The sequence below is a fragment of the Pristis pectinata genome, chromosome 29 (assembly GCF_009764475.1).
Source record: "Pristis pectinata isolate sPriPec2 chromosome 29, sPriPec2.1.pri, whole genome shotgun sequence".
Lineage (NCBI taxonomy): Eukaryota > Metazoa > Chordata > Chondrichthyes > Rhinopristiformes > Pristidae > Pristis > Pristis pectinata.
This window is the reverse complement of record NC_067433.1, coordinates 20,988,881-21,015,520: the sequence shown is the minus strand read 5'-3', so window position 1 is coordinate 21,015,520 and position 26,640 is coordinate 20,988,881. Positions and strand designations below refer to the sequence as shown.

General features: G+C 47.8%; 1 protein-coding gene across 3 annotated transcripts in view; it reads right to left on the bottom strand.

The window, feature by feature from the left end:
* Positions 1-70: 70 nt before the first annotated feature.
* LOC127584451 (FHF complex subunit HOOK interacting protein 2A-like) overlaps positions 71-26,640 on the bottom strand; it is a 69,166-nt gene continuing 42,596 nt past the window's right edge. For 2 of the 3 annotated variants that reach the window (XM_052041272.1, XM_052041274.1), the window contains exons 12-17: positions 21,574-21,714; positions 15,624-15,714; positions 12,065-12,205; positions 5,216-5,356; positions 4,473-4,573; positions 71-817 (exon numbers count right to left, since the gene is read on the bottom strand). In XM_052041272.1, the coding sequence (XP_051897232.1) occupies positions 715-817; positions 4,473-4,573; positions 5,216-5,356; positions 12,065-12,205; positions 15,624-15,714; positions 21,574-21,714 (718 nt within the window). In that variant the 3' untranslated portion in view covers positions 71-714. The remainder of the gene's footprint in view (positions 818-4,472; positions 4,574-5,215; positions 5,357-12,064; positions 12,206-15,623; positions 15,715-21,573; positions 21,715-26,640) is intronic. The other variant, XM_052041273.1, reaches the window with a different exon arrangement.

Genomic DNA, 26,640 nt, shown 5'->3' with positions numbered 1-26,640 from the left:
CCATAAGCTGCTGGTGGATGCTGGCAGGCACTGTTCTAGATTCTAAGTAAACCATGACACCAATCTCACATCAGAGGAAACATTCTTTTAAGTAACAGGAAATTCCCATTAAAAGGCTGCTTGTATCAGACACTGTCTACAAACAGCTTGAGAGCCTTATAATTAATTTACAGACAAATAAAACTTGCATTAATATACACCCAGACAACTTGGAAATGTTGAAACATTTCACTCAAATTACTTTACATAATCTTACACCTTATGTGTTTTGGGCCAGGGCATATTGTCAACTAATAACAGTGTAGGGATGGAATCTAGAAAGGGGAGGGCAGCAAGGAAAGCATGGGAAACATTGAGAAGTGAGGGGATGTTTAGGGAGTGAGGGCTGCACTGGGCATCACTCAGGAGACAGCATTTGGCATTGGTGAGAACTGAGTTCCACTGAGGGAGGGAAGATGAGTAACAATTCCTTATGCCCAGCACAATACAGCTCACCCAGACCCACGCAGGTGCAAGTTAAATTCAGGATGTTAATCTCAGGGGCAAAGAAGAATAGATCTTTAAAAAGCACAGTGATGAGAAGTCCAACTGCTCAGTGTAAAACCTAGTGGACGGACCGTTCATCCCCCGGCGAAGAGGAAACAGATGCACTTCATTCAGTGATACAGTTCAATGGTCTCTTGTCAAAGGCACCACAATCCCAACCTGTCTCGCTTAGTCAGGTTCTGATGAGTATTTGACAAATGATATTGCAGCCAGCTCCTTGCAAAATTCCTCCAGGACAATCACTCCTTTCAGTAATGTTGCATGATCCACCCTGCAAAATGATCACACAATTCAAACAAATATTGAGTTAATATCTGGATTTAAATTCCTGTATAGTTTTAAATTCTCGTGTTCTCATTTTAACCTTACAAGTACTATCTATTGAAACACAAGCCCATTGCCACCGACTAGAACATAGAACACCATAGCACAGTACAGGCCCTTCGGCCCACAATGTTGTGCCGACATTTGATCCCGCTCTAAGATCTATATAACCCTTCCCTCCCACATAGCTCCCTATTTCTCTATCATTCATGTGCCTATCTAAGAATCTCTTAAATGCCCCTAATGTATCTGCCCCCACAACCTCTGCAGGCAGTGCATTTCACACACCCACAACTCTCTGCGTAAAAAACTTACCCTTGACATCTCCCTTATACCTTCCTCCAATCACCTTAAAATTATGTCCCCTCATGTTAGCCATTGTCGCCCTGGGAAAAAGTCTCTGACTGTCCACTCGATCGACGCCTCTTATCATCTTGTACACCTCTATCAAGTCCCCTCTCATCCTCCTCTCCAAAGAGAAAAGCTCTAGCTCACTCAACCTATCCTAATAAGACATGCTCTCCAATCCAGGCAACATCCTGGTAAACATCTTGCAAAGGATCCAGGCAACATCCTGTCATGACTTCCACTTAAAGGAACGGGACACAGCAATGAACATGGGGAAGCTGGAGAGATTATCAGGGAAAATGGGCCAAAGAATGGCTGGTGGAATTTAACTCGGACAAGTGCGAAGTCTATGAAGTGCGAAGGGTGAGCTGCCTCAACAACTATTGCCTGATAGCACTCACATCTGCATAATGAAGTGCTTCGAGAGGTTGGTCATGGCTAGAAATAGCTTGAGTAAGGACCTGGACCCACTGCAATTCATCTACCACTGCAACAGTGGATCTATAACTCTGTTTGGAGCACCTAGACAACCGCAAAACATACGTTCAACACCATCATCCCCTCAGTACTAATCACCAAGCTTCAAAACCTGGGCCTCTGTACCTCCCTTTGCAACTGAGTCCTCGACTTTCCTTATCGGGAGATCACAGTCAATCTCCTGCTCGCTGACAGTCAAGATAGGCGCTCCTCAAGGATCCATGCTTAGCCTACTGCTCTACTCTCTCTACACTTATGACTGTGTGGCTAAGCACAGCTCAAACACCATTTATAAATTCGGCAGTAACGCCACTGTCGTCGGTAGAATCTCAGATGGCGATGAGGTGTACAGAAGTGAGATAGATCGGCTGGTTGAGTGGTGTCACAACAACGACCTCGCACTCAATGTCAGTATGACCAAGGAATTGATTGTACACTTCTGGAAGGGAAAATTGGGAGAACACACACCAGTCCTCATTGAAGGGTCAGTGGTGCAAAGGGTGAGCAGCTTCAAGTTCCTGGATGTCAACATCTCGGAGGATCTATCCTGGGCTCAACACATTGATGCAATCACAAAGAAGGCACGTCAGTGGTTTACTTGGTTAGGAGTTTGAAGAGATTGGGTATGTCACCAAAGACTCTTTGAAATTTCTACAGATGTATGGTGGAGAGCATTCTGACTGGTCGCATCACAGCCTGGTACAGAGCCTCCAATGTACAAGATCGCAAGAGGCTGCAGAGGGTTGTAGACTCAGCCGGCTCCATCACAGGCACAACCCTCCCCACCATAGAGGACATCTTCAAGAGGCAGTACCTCAAGAAGATGGTATCCATCACTAAGGCCCCTCACCATCCAGGACATGCCCTCTTCTCGTTACTACCATTGGGGAGGAGGTACAGGAGCCTGAAGACCCACACTCAACGATTCAGAAACACCTTCTTCTCCTGCACCATCAGATTTCTGAACGGTCCATGAACACTACTTCGTTATTTCCTTTTATTTTGCACTATTTATTTATTTTTGTAAATTATAGTAATTTTCTTTCTTTGCACCGTACTGCTGCCACAAAACAACACATTTCACATCATAATAATTCTGATTCTGAAGTGTTGCATTTTGGTAAGTTAAACCAGGGCAGGACATGTACAGTAAATGGCAGGGCCCTGGAGAGTGTTGTAGAACAGAAATACCTACAGGTACAAGCACATGGTTCCCTGAAAGTGCTAACACAGGTAAACTGCGTGGTGAAGAAGGTGTTTGGTATGCTTGCCTTCATTGGTCAGGGCATTAATTACAGGAATTGGAACATCATGTTATAGCTGTACAAGACATTAGTGGGACCACACTTGGAGTATAGTGTGCAGTTCTGGTCACCCAGCTATGGGAAGAACATCATTAAGCTGGATAGTGGAAATAAAAGATTCACAAGGATGTTGCGGGGACTGGAGGGCTTGAGTTATGAGGAGAGATTGGATGGGCTGGGATTGTTTTCCCTGGAGCGAGGGAAGCTGAGAGGTGACCTTATAAGGTATATAAAGTCGTTTGAGGGGCACAGATAAGGTGAATGGTCACAGTATTTTTCCCAGGATAGGGGAGTTACTAGAGGGCACAGGTTTAAGGTGAGAGGGGAAAGATTTAAAGGGATCTGAAGAGCAAGTTTTCCACACAGTGGGTGGTGGGTGTGTGGAACGAGCTGCCAGAGGAAGTGGTAGAGGTGGGTACAATTACAATGTTTAAAAGACACTTGGACAGGTTCATGGATCGGGAAGGATAGGAGGGATGTGGGCTAAATGCAGGCACATGGGACTAGCTCCGGTAGGCAACTTGGTCAGCATGGACGAGTTGGGCTGTAGAGCCTGTTTCTGTGCTGTATAACTCTGTGACACTGAAACTTGATCCAAATGAGATTGTCAAGCATAGTAAAAAAAAGAGTCAACATTTACATTGGAAATACTCAGCAGGTCAAACCTCATCAGTGGAGAGAGTGGAGGCATTAACCTGGGGTGTGGAAGTGAGTCACTTGTCACAGGATGCTCAGTCACTTGTCTGCTCTTGTAGTCACGGTACCTATGTGGCTGGTTTAGTTCTGGTCAATGGTGAACCTCCAGGATATCAGTGGTGGTGGACTTGGCAAGGGTAATGCCACTGAATGGTGGCTAGATTCTCGTGGTGGAGATGGTCAGACAGCACAAACGTTACTTGCCATATATCAGTTCTTGCCTAACTTTTGCACACAGTCATGGACTGACTCGTTTGCTACTGAGCTGGAAATGGAATTGGATATTGTGTGACCGTCCCCATTTATGAGGGAAGGGAGGTGCTTTATGAAGCAGCTGAAGAAGGTTGAACCTCCTGCAGTGATGAGGTCTGATGCCACTGGCAAACCCAGCAGTTACTGGCTAGCCCTATTCGACCTTTGACTGAGCGACTTTCTGCGCTAGTTCAGAAATCAGGAGTTAATCATGTATCAGTGTGTTTGCAGTGACGTACGGGTCAGTGATGTGTAGGTCACTGACGTACGGGCCAGTGATGTAAGGGGGAGCAGACTGCTTTCCCTACAGGACTTGCATTTTTTAAAATATTCAGTAGTTTCATTATTGATGCTGAACTTAAATTTCCCGACTTCTGTGTTCAAATGTGATCTCTTTGTGAATTGTTGGTCCACTAACTTATGCACCATCTTACTGTTCTGCAAAGACTGAACATTAAAGCCGCTCTAATGGAGAACACCAAAGGCTTAATATTCCTAAACATTAAAGGATTCTTGTCAACTTACATGTCTTCAGGTTCTAATCCCATCAGCTGCCTTCTGACCAGGAGTAACTTGGCATCAAACTGTGGGATTCTCTGTATCCTCTGCATGAGGTCACCAATTACCTGAGAAGTGAAGAGTGAACAGTTCCTGAAGTATCCTCAAACAATTAGCCATGAGACTGATCCAGTGATTAAGAAAGAGGGCCTTTAATGAACTCTCACTGAGTGCTCTCACCAGACCATTCTCCGGGTGTGGCCATCCCACGGGGAGCATCGATTGCACTGAGAGGTCAGCTGGACCACTTCAAAGGCCAGGAAGAGTCAGCACTGTTGAGTGGGACTAACCCAGTAGCAGTGTTAGGACCAGAATTCTAGCTGGATTCTTACAATACATGACTGTTTGGTTTAATAACAGAAATGAGCAAGTTCTGACATTGCCATTGGATCACCTGGTACCACAAGCCTGTTTACGCAATACAGACTTCCTAAATTATTACGGCTCTCATTCATTCTTTATAAACTGAAGCCTCTTTCAGAAGCTAATTATTGGCTAATTTTTGAGGAATTTATTCCATATTTTAGTGACCCTTTGCTCTGGTTTCCACTGCAGCAGAAAAATCGATTCTACGGTCAATCGATCAGAACATTTTCATTAAACCTCCAGGTCACCCACAGCCAGCCCTGTTCTGTAGATAAGATGTCCAACCACGTCAGCCCTTCCAGATAATTAACCTTTCACCCAAGTATTGCAACATGAATACTCACTCGGACAATGACAGAGAAGAGAGACCTGCAGCCAGGGACCAGGTTAATATACGGGTCCAGCAAATACTCGTGGAGGTGAGGCTGAGGGAAGAGTGCAACTTTTGAAATCACAGATGTTATCTGCAAATTCAGGTCATAAGGCTGAAAGGAAAATTGTTAGGCTGTAATCTTCAATATAATTAAGAATTCCTGATTAAATAGAAAAGCAAGAAGCATTCAGAACAAGCTTGCTAAACACTTATACAAGGATTTCACCCTTATCGAAACACAGCAGAGAATCACTGTTACACAAAAAATTCAGTTCAGAATTATTTACTGATCACTCTCAGGCTCCATACAACACTTTCCATGTACTCTGCCTTCCTTATTCTCAACCTCTGGTAACCTGCTTAAAATCTACCTCCCCAATGAAAACATTGGATACGTTCATAAATACGCAGAACTGCCCCTCCCTAAGATGGAGAATTACAAAGATTCACAACTCTGTGAAGACATTTTCACCTCAGTCCTGGAGCTGGGGGAAATACTTCTGCCTAGCCTCTCAATTCCCCTAAGAATTTTATACTTTTCGATGTGAAGATTTTATTCTAAACTCCAGAGAATTCAGTCTCTCAAAATAACACTCTGATCTCAAGAATAAACTTGGTGAAGTTTCATTTCACCTCTTCTGCAGCCTGTAAATCCCCCTGAGGAAGGAGTGGCAAAACTACACCACTGGTGGTGTGATCTTAACCTGTAACAAACCTACAAAGCTCCACTCATACTCCAGCCCGAATGTCCTACAGCTTGCTGCATACGCATGTCACCTTCCTGTGACTCTCACTTTCCTGCATCATGGTCCATTGACCAAACCTTTCCCAATCCAACAAATATTTTTATTTATGGGATGTGGGCATCACTGGACAGACCAGAATTTATTATCCATCCCTTTTGATAGGAACCCACTTAAGAAGTTAATGTGAAAATGAGAGGCCATGAGATTGGGGCTAGTGCATTGGCATGGTTTCAGAATTGTTTGACTGACAGAAAACAGTAGGAATAAATGGATGGCACAGGATCAGCGTTCAGGCCCCAGTTATTCACAATATACATCAATGATCTGGATGAGGGAATAAAATATAAAATTTTCAAGTTTGTAGATGACACCAGGTTGAGAGGAGAATGTGAGGTTGCAAAGAGGCTCCAAGATTATTTGGAGAACTTGAGTGATTGAGCAAGTGCATGGCAGATACAGTTTAACAAAGATAAATGTGAGGTTATCCACTTTGGGTTTTAAAGCGCAAGATTATTATCTGAAAGGTGATATATTGGGAAAGGGGCAAGTATAACGAGATCTGGCAGTCCTCATGCACCAGTCACCAAAAGCAAGCATTCAGGTGCAGCAACCAGTTAAAAAGGCAAGCGGTGTGTTGGCCTGCAGTGCAACGGGGTGTGAGTATAGGAGGAAGGATGTCTTACCGGAGGAAGAATCTCTACAGAGCCTTGGTGAGAGCCCATCCAGAGTTCTGTGTGTGGTTCTGATCTCCCGACCCAAGGAAATATGTTCCTGCCCTGGATTGCTTCCTGGGATGGCAGGACTGAGGCACATGGAGAGATTGCACTGTGGGGCTATTACAGACAGCAAGGCTTTGTATGGGGCAGGTCATATCTTACTAACTTGATTTGAGTTTTTTTGAACAGATTATGAGGGTGATCAATGAAGGGAGAGCAGTGGATGTAGTCTGCATGGATTTTAGTAAGGCATTCAACAAAGTCCCTCATGGGAGTCTCATCCAGAAGATTAAGATGCATGGGATCCACAGTGACATGGCAGTTTGGATTCAGAATTGGCTTGCCCATAAAAGACAGAGGGGAGTGGTCGATAGGTCTTATTCTGGTTGGAGGTCCATGACTAATGGTGTTCCACAGGGATCCGTACTGGGACCTCTGCTGTTTGTGATATAGATGAAAACATGGATGGGTGAGTTAGTAAGTTTGCAGAGATTTACAAAGATTGGTGGCGTTGTGCATAGTGTAGAAGATTGTCTTCTTGCAGTTATGTTGCAGCTTTATAAAACTCTAGTTAGGCCACATCTGGAGTATTACATTCATTTCTGGTTGCTCCATTATAGGAAGAATGTGGAGGTTTGGAAAGGGTGCAGAAGAGGTTTACCAGGATGCTGCCTGGATTAGAGGGCATGTGCTATGAGGAGAGGTTGGACAAACTTGGGTTGTTTTCATCAGAGGCTGAGGGGAAACCTGAGAGAAGTTTATGAGAGGCATAGATAGAGTAGACAGCTGGTATCTTTTCCTCAGGGTCGAAATGTCAAACACTAGAGGGGGAAAGTTCAAAGGAGATGTGCAGGGCAAGTTTTTTTACACAGTAAGTGGTGGGTGCCTGGAATGCGCTGCCAGGAGTGGAGGTGGAGTCAGATACAATAGAGGCATTTAAGAGGCTCTTTGATAGGCACATGGATGTGCAGAGAATGGAGGGAGATGGATCATGTGCAGGCAGATGGGATTAGTTTAATTAGGCATCATTAGCTTAATTACTTCAGCACAACATTGTGGGCCGAAGGGCCTGTTCCTGTGCTGTACTGTTCTATGTTCTATCTGGGTAAGTGGGCCGAGAAATCGCAAGTGGAGTTTAATTCAGATAAGTGCAAGGTGCCGCATTCTGGGAACACAAATCAGGGTAGGACTTCTACAGTGAACGGTAGGGCCCTGGAGAGTGTTGTAGAACAGAGGGACCTAGTGGTACAAGTACATGTTTCTCTGAAGCAGGTGTCACAGATAGACAGGGTGATGAAGGTGGCTTTTGGCCTTCATCAGTCAGGGCACAGAGAATAGAAGCTGGAATGTTATCTTGCAGTTGTACAAGATGTTGGTGAGGCCACATTTGGAATACTGTGTTCAGGTTTGGTCACCCTGCTGTAGGAAAGATGTCATTAAGCTGGCAAGAGCACAGAGGAGATTTATGAGGATGTTGCCGGCACTCAAGGGATTGGGTTACAGGGAGAGGCTGGGCAGGCTGCGACTTTTTTTCCTTGGAGCATTAGGAGACTGAGGTGATCTAATAGAGGTGTATAAAATCATGAGGGGCATAGAAAGAGTGAATGCGAACAGTCGTTTTCCCAGGATTGGGGAATCAAGAACTAGACGGCACAGGTTTAAGTTGAGAGGGGAGAGATTTAATAGCAACCTGAGGGGCAACTTTTTCACCCAGAGGGTGGTCAATATATGGAATGAGCTGCCAGAAGAAACTGTAGAGGTGGGTACAATAACAACATTTAAAACACATTTGGATAGGAAAGGTTTAGAGGGATATGGGCCAAACGTAGCCAAATGGGACTAGCTTGGATGATTTGGGCCGAAGGGCCTGCTTCTGTGCTGTATAACTCCATGACCCTATGAGATGACTCTGGACACCAACCACTGAAGAAGACCCTGAGCCAGGGACTCTTAACAACTCACAAGGATCGGACCCCAGCCAGCAAGTAAAATCTGAATATAAGTAGTGAGTTTGTGAAGTTGTGAATGTCAACGAAAGAGTTGTATAACTAAAGAGTTCTGTAATTGTTTGAAATTACTCAGTGAATCATTTGAACTAACTGTGATTAGTAAAGAAATATATCTGTTAGGTACGTCTGGTGTGTGTTTTCGTGTGCTGCAGTTAATTGGCAACATTTGGCGTCCCTGGCTAGGCTCAGTAAGAGGTGATTTTACTGCTATCCTGAGCTGAACCACTGCTGTAAATGATCTAAATGCGGTGTTGGTCACGCCGTGGCCAGTTGCGTTATGGCTAGATGGTCTCGGTACAACCACAAGCACCAAACAGTGATGGAAGCCAGAGGATCGTGGTGGATAATCCTAAGAGATTACCTAAATAAAAAGTGGTCCAAATGGGTTGAAACCTTGCTTAAGGAAGCCCCATCAGTGACAGGATCCCAAGGGATATGCTCTGGGAGCAGGCTCAAGGCAATGATGGTGAAAGGACAAAGAACTAAATGAATCAATTGCAGGTGGATGTGTATTATGCAAGCAAGACGGCATTGGAGCATGGCGACTCGTTGCAAACTGCTTTCTGCAGATCTACTCGTTACAAGAAATAGAAGAAGAGGAAAATTACAAGAAACAAAGGGCAGTTACACATCACAGGAAGGGTGTGGAGGCTCTGGAGAGGGTGCAGAAGAGGTTCATCAGGATGTTGCCTGGATTAGAGAGTATGAGCTATAAGGAGAGGTTGGACAAAGTTGTGAAATACCAGAACTTTCAGGTGAGAGGGGAAAGTTTAAAGGAGATTTCCCAGAGAGTGGTGCGTGCCTGGACTGGGCTGCCAGGGGAGGTGGTGCAACATTTTAAAGGGATATTTGGACAGACACATGAACAGCAGGGAATCGAGGAATATAGACCATGTACAGACAGGTGGGATTAGTTAAAATTGGCATCATGGTTGGCACAGACATGGTGGGCCGAAGGGCCTATTCCTGTGCTGTACTGTTCTATGTCCAATGTTCAAAGGAAAGAGGGAAAATGTGAGATTATCCTGTTTGGAAGGAAGAATGAAAAACGAATCATTATTTAAATGGATTGGACTACAGAAATGTGGTGGTAGGACTGGATCTTGGAGCCTAATAGATGAACACAAGAAGCCAATGTGCAGTACAGCAAATGATTGGGAATATAAGTGGCATATTGGCCTCTATTGCAAGGGGTATTGAGTATGAAATACAGCCACATGTATTGGGTGGTGGATGCAAAACCAATCAAGTGGGCTGCTTTATCCTGGTTAGTTGGAAGCAACTTCCGTTTGTTGGAACTGTCCTCAGATAGACAATACTGAATTGTGCCTCTGATTATCTCTTGGTGCCTGTTTGCATTCTCATCAATTTTGTAATGTCAGCACACTTGGAGGCATGACTCTCGATCATTGATATTGATTGTAAATGGCCACAGCCCAAGACAGATTCTTACAGCCCTCCACGAATCAACCTCAGAATGATCTGTTTCTTCCTTCTGTTTCTCATTAGCAATCTGGGCTAATAAATTGCCCCCTGTCCCTGACTCAGTGAACATCTGCATGTGGAGGGCAGCACTGAACAGTTGTCACTGTTATAATGCAGACAAACCTCGACCCACTGCAATTGACCTATCACCAAAACAGGTCTACAGTGGACGCCATCTCCCTGGCCCTACACTCATCTCTGGAACACCTGGACAGTAATGACTTATGTTAAACTATTGACTACAGCCCTGCCCTCAATACTATAATTTCAAGCAAACTCATCACCAAACTCTGAGACCTGGGACTCAACACCTCCCTCTGCAACTGGACTTTCTGACCAACAGACCGTAATCAGTGAGGATAGGCAGCAATACCTCCAGCACGATTATTCTCAATACTGGTGCCCCACAAGGCTGCATCCTCAGCCCTCTACTCTGCTCCCTATACACTCTTGACTGTGTGGCCAGATTCTGCTCCAACTCCATCTACAAGTTTGCAGCAGTGGGCTGTATCTCAAATAACGATGAGTCAGAGTACAGGAAGGAGATAGAGAGCTTAGTGACATGGTGTCATGACAACAACCAAAATGTCAGCAAAACAAAAGAGCTGGTCATTGACTTCAGGAAGGGGGATGGTGCTCTCGTCTACATCAATGGTGCTGAGGTCGAGAGGGTTGAGAGCTTCAAGTTCCAAGGAGTGAACATCACCAATAGCCTGTCCTGGTCCAACTATGTAGACGCCACGGCCAAGAAAGCTCACCAGCGCCTCTACTTCCTCGGGAGGCTAAAGAAATTTGGCATGTCCCCTTTGACACTCACCAACTTTTATCAATGCACCGTAGAAAGCATCCTATCTGGATGCATCACGGCTTGGTACGGCAACTGCTCTGCCCAGGACTGCAAGAAACTGCAGAGAGTTGTGGACACAGCCCAGCACATCACAGACACCAGCCTCCTCTCCATGGACTCTGTCTATACTTCTTGCTACCTCGATGAAGCAGCCAGAATAATCAAAGACCCCACCCACCAGGGACATTCTCTCTTCTCCCTTCTCCCATCAGGCAGAAGATACAGGAGCCTGATGGCACATACCACCGGGCTCAAGGACAGCTTCTATCCCACTGTTATAAGACTATTGAACAGTCCCCTTATACAATAAGATGGACTCTTGACCTCACGATCACTTGTTATGACCTTGCACCTTATTGTCTACCTGCACTGAACTTCCTCTGTAGTTGTGACACTTTACTCTGTATTCTGCTATTGTTTTACCTTGTACTACCTCAATGCACTGTGTAATGAATTGATCTGTATGAACGGTATGCAAGACAAGTTTTTCACTGTACCTCAGTACAAGTGACAATAATAACCCAAAACCAATACCAAAGCAGCAGCCAAATTGCCCAACAACTGCCAGATGACCAAGGTTTGGGTACAGAAATTGGCCAGGACACTCCACTGAAATCATGCTGCAGGATTTCTGACAACCACTGAAGGAAGATGGAGCCGATGGCCACTCCAATAGTGTATCGTTCCTAACTCCCTGGGACCCGATTCTCTGTCAGTGTAACAATTCTGCAGTACTGCCCTCCAACGGTCCAGCAATGCCTCAGATCCTATCCCTGATAGTCCAGCACTACCTCTGTACAGACATGAAGCCTTGCTCAGGAGTTTTTTGCTGAAGTCCATGAACAGGACTTGGATCTATGGGGGTGATTCGGAGCTGGGAGAACTCCCTCACTGAGCCAGGACTGGTCATGCTACACAGAAGGTCGGGTAGAATTCTGCTCCCTCACTCCAGAAAGAAATGTCAACCATTGGTGTCAGAATCTGCATTTCTGCCCTTTCCATTCTGGTGTAAATTACCTGGTGCAAGATCTGTGCCATCCTGTCAAACAGCATCTTCAGCAAGTCTCCCTCGTAGAATGTCACAGCCGGACGGCTTCTCGAGGTACTACAGGCACCCGGCCAATTCCAGTCTCTGACAATGGCACAGCATCCCTGGAACTGCAGAGCACAGGACAGCCTGGGTCTGTGGACAACGTCACCCTTGTAGCCCCAGGTGGTGGGACACGGTGGTAGGGGGGTGGAGTGTGGGACCGTGTGGGGGGGGGGGGGGGGGAATGAGTGTGGGATGGGGGGATTGTGAGACAGGGGTTGGAGTGTGGGACTGGGATGGGGGGGGGAGTGTGAGACAGTGAGGGTGAGGGTGAGTGTGGGATGGTGGGGGGGAGTGTGAGACGGGGGGAGCGTGAGCCGGGGGGGAGCGTGGGACGGTGGTGGGGGAGTGTGGGACGGGGGGAGCGTGAGATGGGGGGGAGTGTGGGACGGGGGGGGGGAGTGTGAGATGGGGGGAGTGTGGGACGGGGGGAGTGTGGTCGGGGGGGGGGGAGTGTGGGACGGTGTGGGGAGTGTGGGACGGGGGGAGTGTGGGACGGTGGGGGGAGTGTGGGACGGTGTGGGGGAGTGTGAGACGGGGGGAATGTGGGACGGTGGGGGGGAGTTTGAGACGAGGAAGTGTGGGACGGTGGGGGGGGAGTGTGAGACGGGGGGAGTGTGGGACGGTGGGGGGGAGTGTGGGACGGGGGGAGTGTGGACGGGGGGAGTGTGGGACGGGGGGGAGTGTGAGACGGGGGGAGTGTGGGACGGTGGGGGGAGTGTGAGATGGGGGGAGTGTGGGACGGTGGGGGGAGTGTGGGACGGTGGGGGGGAGTTTGAGACGGGGGGAGTGTGAGATGGGGGGAGTGTGGGACGGTGGGGGGGGAGTATGGGACGGTGGGGGGAGTGTGGGACGGGGGGGAGTTTGAGACGGGGGGAGTGTGGGACGGTGGGGGGGAGTTTGAGACGGGGGGAGTGTGAGATGGGGGGAGTGTGGGACGGTGGGGGGGGGGTATGGGACGGTGGGGGGAGTGTGGGACGGGGGGGAGTTTGAGACGGGGGGAGTGTGGGACGGTGGGGGGAGTGTGAGATGGGGGGAGTGTGGGATGGTGGGGGGAGTGGAGTGTGAGATGGGGGGAGTGTGGGACGGTGGGGGGAGTGTGGGACGGTGTGGGGGAGTGTGAGACGGGGGGAGTGTGGGACGGTGGGGGGGGAGTGTGGGACGGTGGGGGGAGTGTGGAACGGGGGGGGGAGTGTGGGACGGTGGGGGGAGTGTGAGACGGTGGGGGGAGTGTGAGACGGGGGAGTGTGGGACGGTGGGGGGGAGTGTGGGACGGTGGGGGGAGTGTGAGACGGGGGAGTGTGGGACGGTGGGGGGGAGTGTGGGACGGGGGGGAGTTTGAGATGGGGGGAGTGTGGGACGGTGGGGGGGGAGTGTGGGACGGTGGGGGGGGAGTGTGGGACGGTGGGGGGAGTGTGGGGACGGGGGGGAGTTTGAGACGGGGGGAGTGTGGGACGGTGTGGGGGAGTGTGAGACGGGGGGAGTGTGGGATGGTGGGGGGGGAGTGTGGGACGGTGGGGGGAGTGTGGGACGGGGGGAAGTTTGAGACGGGGGGAGTGTGGGACGGTGGGGGGAGTGTGGGACGGGGGGGGGAGTTTGAGATGGGGGGAGTGTGGGACGGTGGGGGGGAGTGTGGGACGGGGGGGGAGTTTGAGATGGGGGGAGTGTGGGACGGTGGGGGGGGAGTGTGGGACGGGGGGGAGTTTGAGACGGGGGGAGTGTGGGACGGTGGGGGGAGTGTGAGATGGGGGGAGTGTGGGACGGTGGGGGGAGTGTGGGACGGGGGGGGAGTTTGAGATGGGGGGAGTGTGGGACGGTGGGGGGGAGTGTGGGACGGGGGGGGAGTTTGAGATGGGGGGAAGTGTGGGACGGTGGGGGGGGAGTGTGGGACGGGGGGGAGTTTGAGACGGGGGGAGTGTGGGACGGTGGGGGGAGTGTGAGATGGGGGGAGTGTGGGACGGTGGGGGGAGTGTGGGACGGTGTGGGGGAGTGTGAGACGGGGGGAGTGTGGGACGGTGGGGGGGAGTTTGAGACGGGGAAGTGTGGGACGGTGTGGGGGAGTGTGAGACGGGGGGAGTGTGGACGGTGGGGGGGAGTTTGAGACGGGGAAGTGTGGGACGGTGGGGGGGGGAGTGTGAGATGGGGGGAGTGTGGGACGGTGGGGGGAGTGTGGGAGGGGTGGTGAGACTGCCACGGTGGGGGGGGGGGGGGGGGGGGAGGGGGACGGAGACCGAACAAAAAGACACACAGAACTACAGGAGTGGCACAGGGATTCTGGGTCTCTGGGAGGTGTGGTGGAATCAGGCTCCAGGGCTTCCTCTGGTTGCCTGGTCTGAGGGCCACAGAACATGAAGCACAGATCTACAGCTGCTGGGCATGGCTCAGGGTGAAGCTGCGTCTCTGTGGCACCGGCAGGGTGCAGCCTGACCCTGGGGCCTTGGGACATGGTGATGTAAGCTTAGGTTGGAGTAGGACATAGGTGGATCCAGGGCCAAGGGGCACAGCTGGTGGAGCCTTGATCTACAGGGCACCGGTGGAGTCTGGGTATGCAGGGCATGGCAAGACTGCAGCCTGGTCCGCTGGTCACAGCACAGGTAGAACTGGGATTGAGGGACGTGGATAGCTGGGGTCGGCAACAGGTGGGTCCACGGGATACAGCACTGGTGCAGGCTGGGTCGACGGGACATGGCACAGGGTTAGTTTGGGGCTCAATCTGCCTCAGTATTACTGGTACATGTTTTTTACCCATATCAAAGAGATGTTATAGTAATAAGCTGTGATACTGGCCACCAGATAAGCTGATAAAATCTTTTCTTTAAACAAGAGAGTGAAGAGATAAAAACAGAAAATGCTGGAAAATCACAGCAGGTCGGGCAGCATCTGTGGAGAGTGAAACTGAGCACTTTCGGGTCTCTGATCCTTCGTCAGAACACAGTGATGAGAGTCTGGAATGTGTTACCAAGGGCAGTAATGGAGGCAGATTCAATGGAGCATTCAAACGGGAGTTGATAGGAGAGTATCAGCAGGGCTGCAGGGAGAGATGATGTGTGACTCAGTGGATTGCTCTTACATGGAGCTTGGGCTGAACTGTACAGCAGTAACTCACCAGGGAATGGTTTAAATGTGGTCTCACAAAGCGATGGGCATCCAAAGATGTCAGAAAAGTAGGAAGATTTCCCCCCAGTGGACGCAGATACTCCCACAATATTTAAGACGTATCTGGACAAGCACTTGAATTGTCGAGTTCTCGAAGGCTGCGGACAGGTGCTGGGAAATGGACTAATATAGATAGGTGGTTGATGGTCGGCACAGACACGGGATTTCAGGTCTGTTTCTGTGCTCTAGGACTCGATAACTATTGCATCAGCCAATAGAAGAGGTCAGTAACCCCGCACCTTGTTGGGTCATATCCAGTATCTAACCCTGTGGGTCAGGGTTACAGGCAACAGCAGTCACTCAATCAAGGAGCTTGGGCAGTTGTCTTACCAATCGATGAGCATCCACAAGATAAGTGTCATAGCCAGAGCCTGCCACAAGGTGTGATGTCTTTACTGCATCAGGAACAAGACAAAGAAAGCTGGAACACAAACACACAGAGGCTAAAGAAACAAAGAACTGCAGATGCTGTCATCTGGATGAAAAACACTATGATGCTGGAGGAACTCAGCAGAGAACTCACAGAAGCTATTTTTGAGATGTAAACCAGACTTGTATTTACTCAGGAACACAGAGCATTCTTTCTACTGATCGAAAGAAAACTTGGGCACAACACCAGGAATAACTCACCTGCTTGTTTTAAATGAACTGATCTTCTGTGAGCGAGTAGACCAGAGCTAGTGTCAAAGAATCACAGTCATACCTCACAGAAATAGGCCTTTCGGCCCATCGTATCTGTGCTGACCATCAAACACCCATTCACACCAACCCCCAACTCCCCCTCAATTGCTACTGATTCCACTGTTTACCTGTCCACTAGTGACTATTTGCAACAGCCAAATAACCTACCAACCTGCGTACCTTTGGGACCGTGGCAGGAAACCGGAGCACCAGAGGAGATCCATGCAGCCACATGGAGAATGTGTACACACTATACACGCAGCATCAGCGGTCAGGATTGAACCCGGGTCGCTGGTGCTATGAGGCAGCAGCTGTACTTGCTGTGCCAATGAGCACACAGAGCTTTGTTTATCGGAGTGCACTGGAGTGTTGGTGCCTGTCAGACAAGCTACAGGTTTACCCTGAGGTTTCTGATTCTGTGACTGGTTCCCAGTTCTTTCTTTCTTGCCCCAATCCCATCCATCCTTTTGTTCTGGACATGGTTTGAAGGCTTGCGGTTCTGCTCAGGTCATTCTAAGGGAATAGTATTTAGCAATCTGCCTTCAGTGTCGGTCGAGGTGATGGGAATAATTTACTGGCTCATCCAACACACTGAGCAGAGACACAGCTGACACCCCAACACACTGTTCAGAGACACAGCTGACACCCCAACACATTGATCAGAGACACAACTGAGACACCTAACACACTGATCAGAGACACAGCTGACACCACAACACACACACACCACAGACATTACTGCAGAACCAACAAGCACTGCACAAACCTAACTGCAGAGGCAACATGCACTATAGAGGCTCCGTGACAGTCTGAACATGCACAATAGAGATGCCAGAACAGAGGGATCTCCACAGTACAGACACGATCACATACTGAACATGCAAAACACGAACTAGGTTACAGACTGCTTGAATGCGAACATCAAAAAAGCTGCAGATGAAGGAAATCTGAAAATAAACAGAGAATGCTGCAAAAAGGCAGCATCTGTGGAAAAAGAAATAGTTAACGTTTCGGATCAAAGACCCCTTCATCAGAACTGGGAAGTTCATCTAGAGAAGGTGGGGGAGGGCAGTGAGTGTAGCACAGGGAGTGTCTGTGGGAGGGTGAAACGATGGACGCCCATTAAGCTCTGCTGTGTAATGTGTTGCTCATGTTGTGAAGTCGGGGCAAGGGGGTACAGTGCGCTGGAATGTGCTCTGCGGCTCAGAATATAACAATGAGAAATAAAAGGAAGAGGGGAATGGTAAGCACGAACGGCCAGTCCTGATACCAACATGAAGAAACATTGGTCAGACCTCAGCTGGAGCACTGCCTGCAGTTCTGGTCACCACAGTACAGGAAGGATGTGATGGTGCTGGAGAGGGTGCAGAGGGGATTCACTGGGGTGTTGCAGTTTAGTTATGAGGAGAGACTGGAGAGGCTGGGTCTGTTCTCCCTGGAGCGGATGAGGTTAAGAGGGGACATGACTGAGGTATATGAAATTATGAGGGGTACAGATGGGGTAGACTGCAGGAAACGTTCCACCATATCAGAGGTGAATATAACTAGAGGACACAGATTTAGGGTAAGGAGGAAGAGATTCAGATGGGATCTGAGAGGGACCTTCACCCAGAGAGTGCTGAGTACCTGGAACACACTGCCTGATGGACTGGTGGAAGCTGGGTCGCTGATAGCGTATAAGAGGTGTCTAGATGAGCACTTGAATCACACAGGCAGAGAAAGCTATGGGCTAAGTGCTGGGAGATGTGGTTAACTCAGAGGGGTATCCACTGGTCAGTGTGAATGAGTTGGGCCGAATGGCCTGTTACCATGCTGTAGGGCTCGATGATTCTATGTGGTTGTGCTGCCGCCAGTGCAGAGGAGAATCACCGGGAAGTGGACACTAGAGACTGAAGCTGGTGTAATCTGGAGCAGAAAACAGCCGGAGGAGTGGGCAGGTGGTGCAGCATCTGCAGAGAGAACTGTCGAGGTTCTGGGTCGAGACCCTGCGTCAGGATCCAGCAGTCTGTTGTTTTCACCAGGATGTTGCCTGGATTAGTTCTGGGGAGAGACTCGATGGGCTGTGCTCATCTTCCATGGAATGAAGGAGACTGCGAGGCGACCTGATATAGCTAAAGAAAACCATGAGAGGCATATATAGGGCAGGTAGTCAGAAACAAGAGGGAGTCTGAGGGGGAAATGTTTTTACACAGAGAGTGGGTGATATCTGGAACATGCTGCCAGAGGACGTGGTGGAATCAGATACAATTAGTACATTTAAGAGACATTTAGACAAACTCTTAAATAGGTGAAGCATGGAAAGCTGCCGACGTAATGTGGCAATGGGATTAGTGTAGGTGGCAAACCAGTGGTCGTGGTGAGCAGAAGTGCTGTAAACTCCACAACTGTCTGAAACGGAAGAATATTGAGCCCGGCAGGCTGCAACGTGCCCAGACAAATAAAAATGAGCTGCTGTCCCTTGAGCTTTGGGCCTCATGGTAACAGACAGAGAAGTCAGAGTGGGAGTGGGATGGTGAGTAGTGTAGGCAACAAGAAGGTCAGGGTCGCTCCTGTGGACTGAATGCAGGAGCTCAGCAATCACCCAAACTGTGTTTGGTTTCTCCAGTGTAGCGGAGGCCACATTGTGAGCACTGAATGCAGTCCACTAGGTTGGAAAAAGTCCAAGTGAATCTCTGCTTCACCGAGGAAGACGGTTTGGGTCTCTGGATGGTGGGGAGAGAAGAGCTGAAAGGACAGGTGTTGTACCTCCTGGGGATGAAAGGGGAAATGCCATACAACAGGGAGCAGTGGGTGGGGATGAAAGAACGGACCAGGGAGTTGTGAAGGGAGCGATCCCCTCGAAATGAGGGACAGGGGTAGAGGAATGTGTGTCTGGTGGTGGGATCTTACTAGAGCTGGTGGAATGCGGAAGTCTGAGGGTGGAAGGTGAGGACCAGAGGCACTCTGTCTTTGTTCCATCCAGGAGAAGGGGTGAGAACAGAGCTGCAGGAAATAGACGAGGTGTGGTGAAGGGCTCCGTCCACGGCAGCGGGGAAGCCAGGGTTCAGGAGGAAGGAAGACATTTCAGAGGCACCTGTGCGGAAAGTCTCATCATCGAAGCAAATGTGACTGAGATGAAGAAACTGGGAGAATGAAATGGATTCCTTACTGAAGGCAGGGTGGGAGGTAGCTGTGGGAGTGTGTGGGCTAGTAGTACAGGTGATGGCTCCCCTTGAGATACAGAGGGAGATATCCAGTAGGCGACGGGAAGAGTGAGAGAAGTATGGAAATTGGCTGCAAGAGTGATGACATTTGAGTGCAGGAACAGCACCAATGCAGTCATGGACATGCAGGACAAAGAGTTGAGGGGTGGGCCCGAGTAGGACTGAAACAAACACTGTTGCACATATACAGATGGAGCTCAGGCCCATGGAGTGGCCCTGGATCTGCAGGAGAAATTGTTCCATGTTCAGCCAGGTGAATGAGTGTGTGCGTGGAGGGGAACTGGTTGAGGAGTTAGTAGAGGGCCCTCAGACTCTCCTGATATGGGATGGACGTACAGACAGATTGTACATCCATGGTGGAGATGATCCGGTTAGGACCAGGGATTGGAAACTGCTGAAGTGGCAGAGCGCCAAACTTGATGTAAATGGGAAGCAACTGGACTTGGGGAGAAAGTGTGAAGGTGCAAAGAAAGAAGTTTAGTGAGGAAAAAGCAGGTTGAAATATTGGGTCTTCCCAGACAGTCCAACCCGTGGACCTTGAGCAGGAGGCAGACGCAAAGCTACGCAGGGACAGGGCGCTACACGGCTGGAAGCTGTGAAGGGAAAATCTCTGGAGGAAATGAGGTCTGTGAATGTGCAGGAGACAATAGCCCTGATGTTTGGTGGTGGGGCCATGGTCCAGAGGGGGCTGGGCAAATCCCAGTAGGCCAGTAGGTAAAGAATTGTCTCAATTCTTTACCCAAATTATTAGTTACTTTCTTATATTTGGGCTCTTCCACTAAAGGAAACATCTTCCCAAGGCCAACAGCATCAATGCAGTTCATTTTGAACAATTCTAACAATCACCACTGATGTTTCTCTTTTGGTCAGTTTGGTGCCTCCTACTAACTGAAGTTTAACTTTTGTAAAACATGCAACGAGGACCCCATGGTAGGCCAGATTAAGACACATGGGATTCACGGCAACTTGGTAGATTGGATTCCAAATTAGCTTGGCCATAGAAGACAGAGGGAGTGGTGGAGGGGTGTTATTGTGACGGGAGCTCTTTGACCAGTGGTGTTCCACAAAGATCAGTACTGGGACTTCTGTTGTTTCTGATGTATATGACTTGGATGAAAATGTAAGTGGGTTGATTAGCAAGTCTGCAGATGACACAAAAATTGGTAGAGTTGTAGATAGTGAGGAAGGTTGTCAAAGGATACAGCGAGAAATATGGGCAGAGAAATGGCAGATGGAGTTTAATCTGGACAAGTGTGACATGTTACACTTTGGGAGGTCAAATGCAAAAGGAAAGTATACAGTAAGTGGCAGGGCCCCTAGGAGAATTGATTTACAGAGGGATCTTGAGGTGCAAGTCCATAGCTCCCTGAAAGAGGTAACACAAATAGATAGGATGATAAAGAAGGCATACGGCATGCTTGCCCTCATTGTATAAAAGTGGGGAAGTTATGTTGCAATTGTATAAAACTTTGGTTGGGCCACATTTGGAGTATTGTGTGCAGTTCTAATCGCCACATTATAAGAAGGATGTGGAGGCTTTGGTCAGAGCACAGAAAATGTTAACCAAGGTGTTGCCTGGATTAGAGAGTATTAGCTATAAAGAGAGGTTGGACAAATTGGATTGATTTCTCTGGAGCATCGGAGGCTGGGGAAGAAGTATATAAAGTTATGAGAGGCAGGGATAGGGTGATAGTCAGAATCTATTTCCCAGGATAGAGATGTCTAATACTAGAGGGCATAGCTTTAAGGTGAGAGGGGGAAAGTTTGAAAATTTGCAAGGTAAGTTTTTTTTTACACAGAGTGGTGGGTGCCTGGAACGCACTGCCAGGGGAGGTGGTGGAAGCTGATCCAATAGCAATGTTTAAGAGGTACTTAGACAGGCACACGAACAGGTCGGGGAAGGAGGGATATAGACCATATGTAGGCAGATGGGATTAGTCTAAACTGGCATCATAGTCGGCACAGACATGGTGGGCCGAAGGGTCTGTTCCTCTTCTGCTCTATGTTCTACGTTCTAATATCATCTGTTTAAAACTCTCAGAACAGGCAGATACTCTACAACATCAGGATAAAGATAATTACAAATAAAACCTGAAATATAGTTGAGGGAGAAAATGGCAGTGATACACACATTATGTCGAAATCTTTCCATTATAAACCTTATCAATGTATCTCAAAACAGAGAAGTTCCTTGTAGTTTACTACAGTAATGATCCACAGAGGAGCTTGTTGTATGACAGCTAAAACGAGGCACGAGCACACAGAGAAGGTGCAACAGGCTGGACCCGTCAATGTGAATCTTATCCCAGGAACCACATACTAAACTCAGCCTGAGAGCAGGAATCTGCGGCAGGGTGATCCCCTGTTGAGAGCAGGAGCTGAGATACGACACTCACCTGTGGACTATCCTGTTGACCCCTGGTTTTCCGTTAGTCTTTGCAGTTACTTGTGTTGCTGCTGGTGCAACAAGCCAGTCTGCTGCTGGGTATCTGCTCCCTAGGTAGATATCGGTGAAGAAAGGGTCATCTTCCAGTTCTCTGGAAGTACAAAAGGAAAGAAGGCATCTGTTATATGCTATGTGCCCCACCTGTGGTACATTGTAGGAATTTGTGGCACAGAATTCAATGATTCAATGGGATCACAGCAGATGGTAAATCTGTCCAGTACAATGTTACCTCCCAGCTTTTATATTATTTTGGTATTGCTGTGTGGGCTGTGGGCCTTATGGTTAAGCCCATAATGTAGTGGCCATCTCTAGATATCTTAGAGAAGATGGTGATGAACCACCTTCTTGAAACTTCACCTCCCTTCACCTCAGACTTTGCTTCCACCACCCTTTGAGGAAGAGAGTTCCAAAGATGCACAATCCTCTGATAGGTGTCTGAAAGCAAAGGGCATAGACTTAAGGTAAGTGGCAGGAGGTTTAGAGGGCACTCAGAGAGAACTTCTTTACCCAGAAGGTAGTTATAATATAGAACATCCTGCCTGAGGGGATGGTGGAGCATAAACACTCACAACATTCAGGATGAGCACTTGAATCACTAAGGCATAGAAGGCTACGGATCAAGTGCTGGTATATTTGTTTGGTATAGACAGGTGCTTGGTCGGCATGGACACTGTGGCCAAGGGGCCTCTTTCTCTGTTGTATGACTCCGTGATGTTAGAAAACATTTTACTTCATCTCTGTCTTAGATGGGCAACAACTAATTTTTAAACAGTGACCCCGAGCTCTAGCATCTCCCCCAAGAAGATACAACTTCTGCACATCCATCTTTTTGAAACCCCTTGGGATATGGTTCATGCAAGTCCCACTCAGTCTTCTTAACTCCAACAGAAGGCATGCTTGCTAAATCTACTGATGACACAGACGTAAGTAGGAAAGTAAGTTGTGAAGAGCACATGAGGGTATAAGGGTAGACAGATTTGGTAAGTGGGTAAAAATCTGGCAAATCGACTTTAATGTGGGAAAATGTAAAATTGTTGATTTTAGCATGAAAAACAAAAAAATGCATGTTATCTAAATTGTGGGAGGTTGCAGGGGATCCGGGTGTCTCACTGAATAATTTGCAGAAGGTTCCAATGCAGGTACAATGACCATAATGTCATTAGTTTCAAGTTAATTATGGATAAGGACAGGTCTGGTCCTCTGGTTGAGGTTCTAAATTGGAGAAAGGCCAATTTTGTGGAAATGAGAAAGGATCTAGGAAGAGTGGATTGGGATAAATTGTTTTCTGGCAAGGATGTGCTCAGTAAGTGGAAGGCCTTCAAAGGTGAAATTTTGAGAGTGCAGAGTTTGCATGTTCCTGCCAGGATTAAAGGCAAAGTTAACAAGCATAGGGAACCTTGGTTTTCACGGGATATTAGCGATCTGGTTAAGAAAAAAAGAGAGGTGTATAGCAGGTATAGGCAACTAGGAACAAATGAGGTACTTGAAGAGTATAGAAAATGTAACAAAATACCAAAAAAGGAAATCAGGAAGGCAACAAGAAGACATGAGGCTGCTTTGGCAGATAATGTGAAGGTAAACCCAAAGGGTTTCTACATTAAGAGTAAAAGGATAGTAAGGGACAAAATTGGTCCCCTAGAAGATCAGAGTGATCATCTATGTGTGGAGCTTCAAGAGATGGGGGAGATCTTAAACAGTTTTTTTGCATCAGTATTTACTCAGGAAACTGGCAGAGTGTATATGGAAGGAAGGGGAACAAGCAGTAGTGTCATGGAACATATAGAGATTAAAGAGGAGGAGGTGCTTGCTGCCTTACAGTGAATAAAGGTAGATAAATCCCCCGGGCCTGACATGATATTTCCTCGGACCTTGAGAGAGACTGGTGTAGAAATTGCAGGGGCCCTGGCAGATATATTTAAAATGTCCTTAGCCACGGGTGCGGTGCCGGAGGACTGGAGGGTAGCTCATGTTGTTCTGTTGTTTAAAAAAGGCTCTAAAAGTAAACCAGGTAATTACAGGCCGGTGAGCCTGACATCAGTAGTGGGTAAATTATTGGAAGGTGTTCTGAGAGATTGGATATACAAGTATTTAAACAGCCAAGGGCTGATTAAGGATAGTCAGCATGGCTTTGTGCGTGGTAGATCGTCTTTACTGAATCTTGTAGAGTTTTTCAAGGAGGTTACCAAGAAAGCAGATGAAGGAAAGGCTGTGGATGTTGTATACATGGACTTTTAGTAAGGCCTTTGACAAGGTCCCACATGGGAGGTTAGTTCAGAAGGTTCAGACACCAGGTATCCATGGAAAGGTTGTAAACTGGATTCAAAATTGGCTGTGTGGGAGAAGACAGAGAGTGGTTGTGGATGATTGTTTCTCAGACTGGAGGCCTGTGACTAGTGGTGTGCCTCAGGGATCTGTGCTGGGGCCATTGTTGTTTGTTGTCTATATCAATGATCTAGATGATAATGTGGTAAATTGGATCAGCAAGTTTGCTGATGACACTAAGATTGGAGGCGTAGTGGACAGCGAGGAAGGCTTTCAAAGCTTGCAAAGGTATCTGAACCAACTGTAAAAATGGACCAGAAAATGGCAGATGGAATTTAATGCAAGACAAGTGTGAGGTATTGCATTTTGGAAGGACAAATCAAGGTAGGACATACACAGTAAATGGTAGGGCACTGAGGAGTGCGGAGGAACAAAGGGATCTGGGAGTTCAGATACATAATTCCCTGAAAGTGGCGTCACAGGTAGACAGGGTTGTAAAGAAGGCTTTTGGCATCCTGGCATTTATAAATCAAAGTATTGAGTATAGGAGTTGGGATGTTATGGTGAGGTTGTATAAGACATTGGTGAAGCCAAATTTGGAGTATTGTGTGCATTTCTGGTCACCTAACTATAGGAAGAATATCAGTAAGTTTGAAAGAGTGAAGGGGAGATCTATTAGAATGTTGCTGGGTCTTCAGGAGTTGAGTTACAGGGAAAGATTGAACAGGTTAGGACTTTATTCCTTGGAGCGCAGAAGAATGAGGGGAGATTTGATAGAGGTTTACAAAGTTATGAGGGGTATAGACAGAGTTAATGCAAGTAGGCTCTTTCCACCTAGATTAGGAGAGATAAGTACGAGAGGACATGGCTTTAGGGTAAAAGGGGAAAGGTTTAGGGGGAACATTAGGGGGAACTTCTTCACTCAGAGTGGTGGGAGTGTGGAAGGGTTGCCACCTGATGTAGTAAATGTGGGCTCACTCTTAAGAATAAATTGGATAGACATGGACAGGAGAGGTCTGGAGGGTTATGGACTGGGTGCAGGTTAAATGGGACTAGTGGAATAAAGTTACGGCACAGACTAGAAGGGCCGGATGGCCTGTTTTCTGTGCTGTAGTGTTCTATGGTTTCTACAGCAAGTAATCAGGCAACAGCCCAGAGAGTTATTGCTTATGGTTCAGGGAAATGAATACAAAGTAGAGAGGTTATGCTTCATTTATATAGAGCATTGCTGAGCCCACATCTGGAGCATTGTGTATAGTATTCGTCACCTTATTTAGGGATGATTTTATCTTTTATGATACCTGATAGTGTGAATCGGAAGTGACAGCTCCTCCTTGCTGACAATCAACACAGGCGCACCTCAAGGATGCGTTCACTGCTCTACTATCTCTACACTGTGAGGTTTTGTGGCTAGGCACAGCTCAAAAGCCATCTATAAATTTGCCAATGACACCACTGTTGTTGGCAGAATCTCAGATGGCGACGAGGAGGCATATAGGAGTGAGATAGATCGGCTGGTGAGTGGTGTCGCAACAATAACCTCACACTCAATGTCAGCAAGATCAAGGAATTGATTGCAGACTTCAGGAAGGGGAAGTCAGGAGAACACACACCAGTCCTCATAGAGGGGTCAGCGGTGGAAAGGGTGAGCAGCTTCAAGTTCCTGGGCATCAACATCTCTGAGGATCTATCTTGGGCCATCACAAAGAAGGTGTACCAGCAGCTCTACTTCATTAGGAGTTTGAGGAGATTTGGTATGTCACCGAAGACTCTTAGAAATTTCTACAGATGTACAGTGGAGAGCATTCTGACTGGTTGCACCACCTGGTATGGAGGCTCCAGTGAGGTTCACAAGAGGCTGCAGAGGGTTGTAGACTCAGCCAGGTCCATCATGGGCACAACCCTCTCTGCCATCGAGGACATCTTCAAGAGGCGGCGCCTCAAGAAGGTGGCATCCATCATTAAGGACCCTCACCACCCGGGACATGCCCTCTTCACGTTACTACCATCAAGGAGGAGGTACAGGAGCCTCACTCAAAGTTTCAGGAACAGCTTCTTCCCCTCCGCCATCAAATTTCTGAACAGTCTGTGAACCCTCGTTATTCCTCTCTTACACTGTTTATTTATTCTTGTAACTTATAGTAATTTTTATATTTTGCACTGTACTGCTGCCGCAAAGCAACAGATTTCACGATGTATGTGAACATCGTGAATTTATAGAAGATAATAAACCTGATTCTGATTCCTTATTTTAATACATTAGAAGGAGTCCAGATGAGGTTTACTGGACTAATATCTTTATGGAAGAAGGTTGGATAGGCTGGGCTTGTATCTGCTGGAGTGTAGAAAAGCGGGAGGGAACATTATTAAAGTCCTGACAAGGTGGATGTGGAGAGGTTCTCTCCTCTCATGGGATAATCTAGAACTAGGGGTCACTATTTAAAAAATAAAGGAATGTCACTTAAGACAGAGATGAGGCAAAATAGTTTCTCTCGGGGGTTGTGATTTTTGTGATTCCATTCCTCAAAAGCAGTGGGTGCAGACTGAATATTTTTAAGGTAGAGGTCAATAGATACTTTATAAGGTGCCCTTTAAACAACACGTCAGATTTGGACTTACCCAATATCAGCTGCTCCCAATCTACTCTCCCCTGCTCCTGCCTAATTCAGTGTTTACATGTGGTCTCCTCTATACTGGACAAACTCCGCAGGAGTGACCCACAGTTTCCTGCAACCGGACATGTTAATTCCCCATC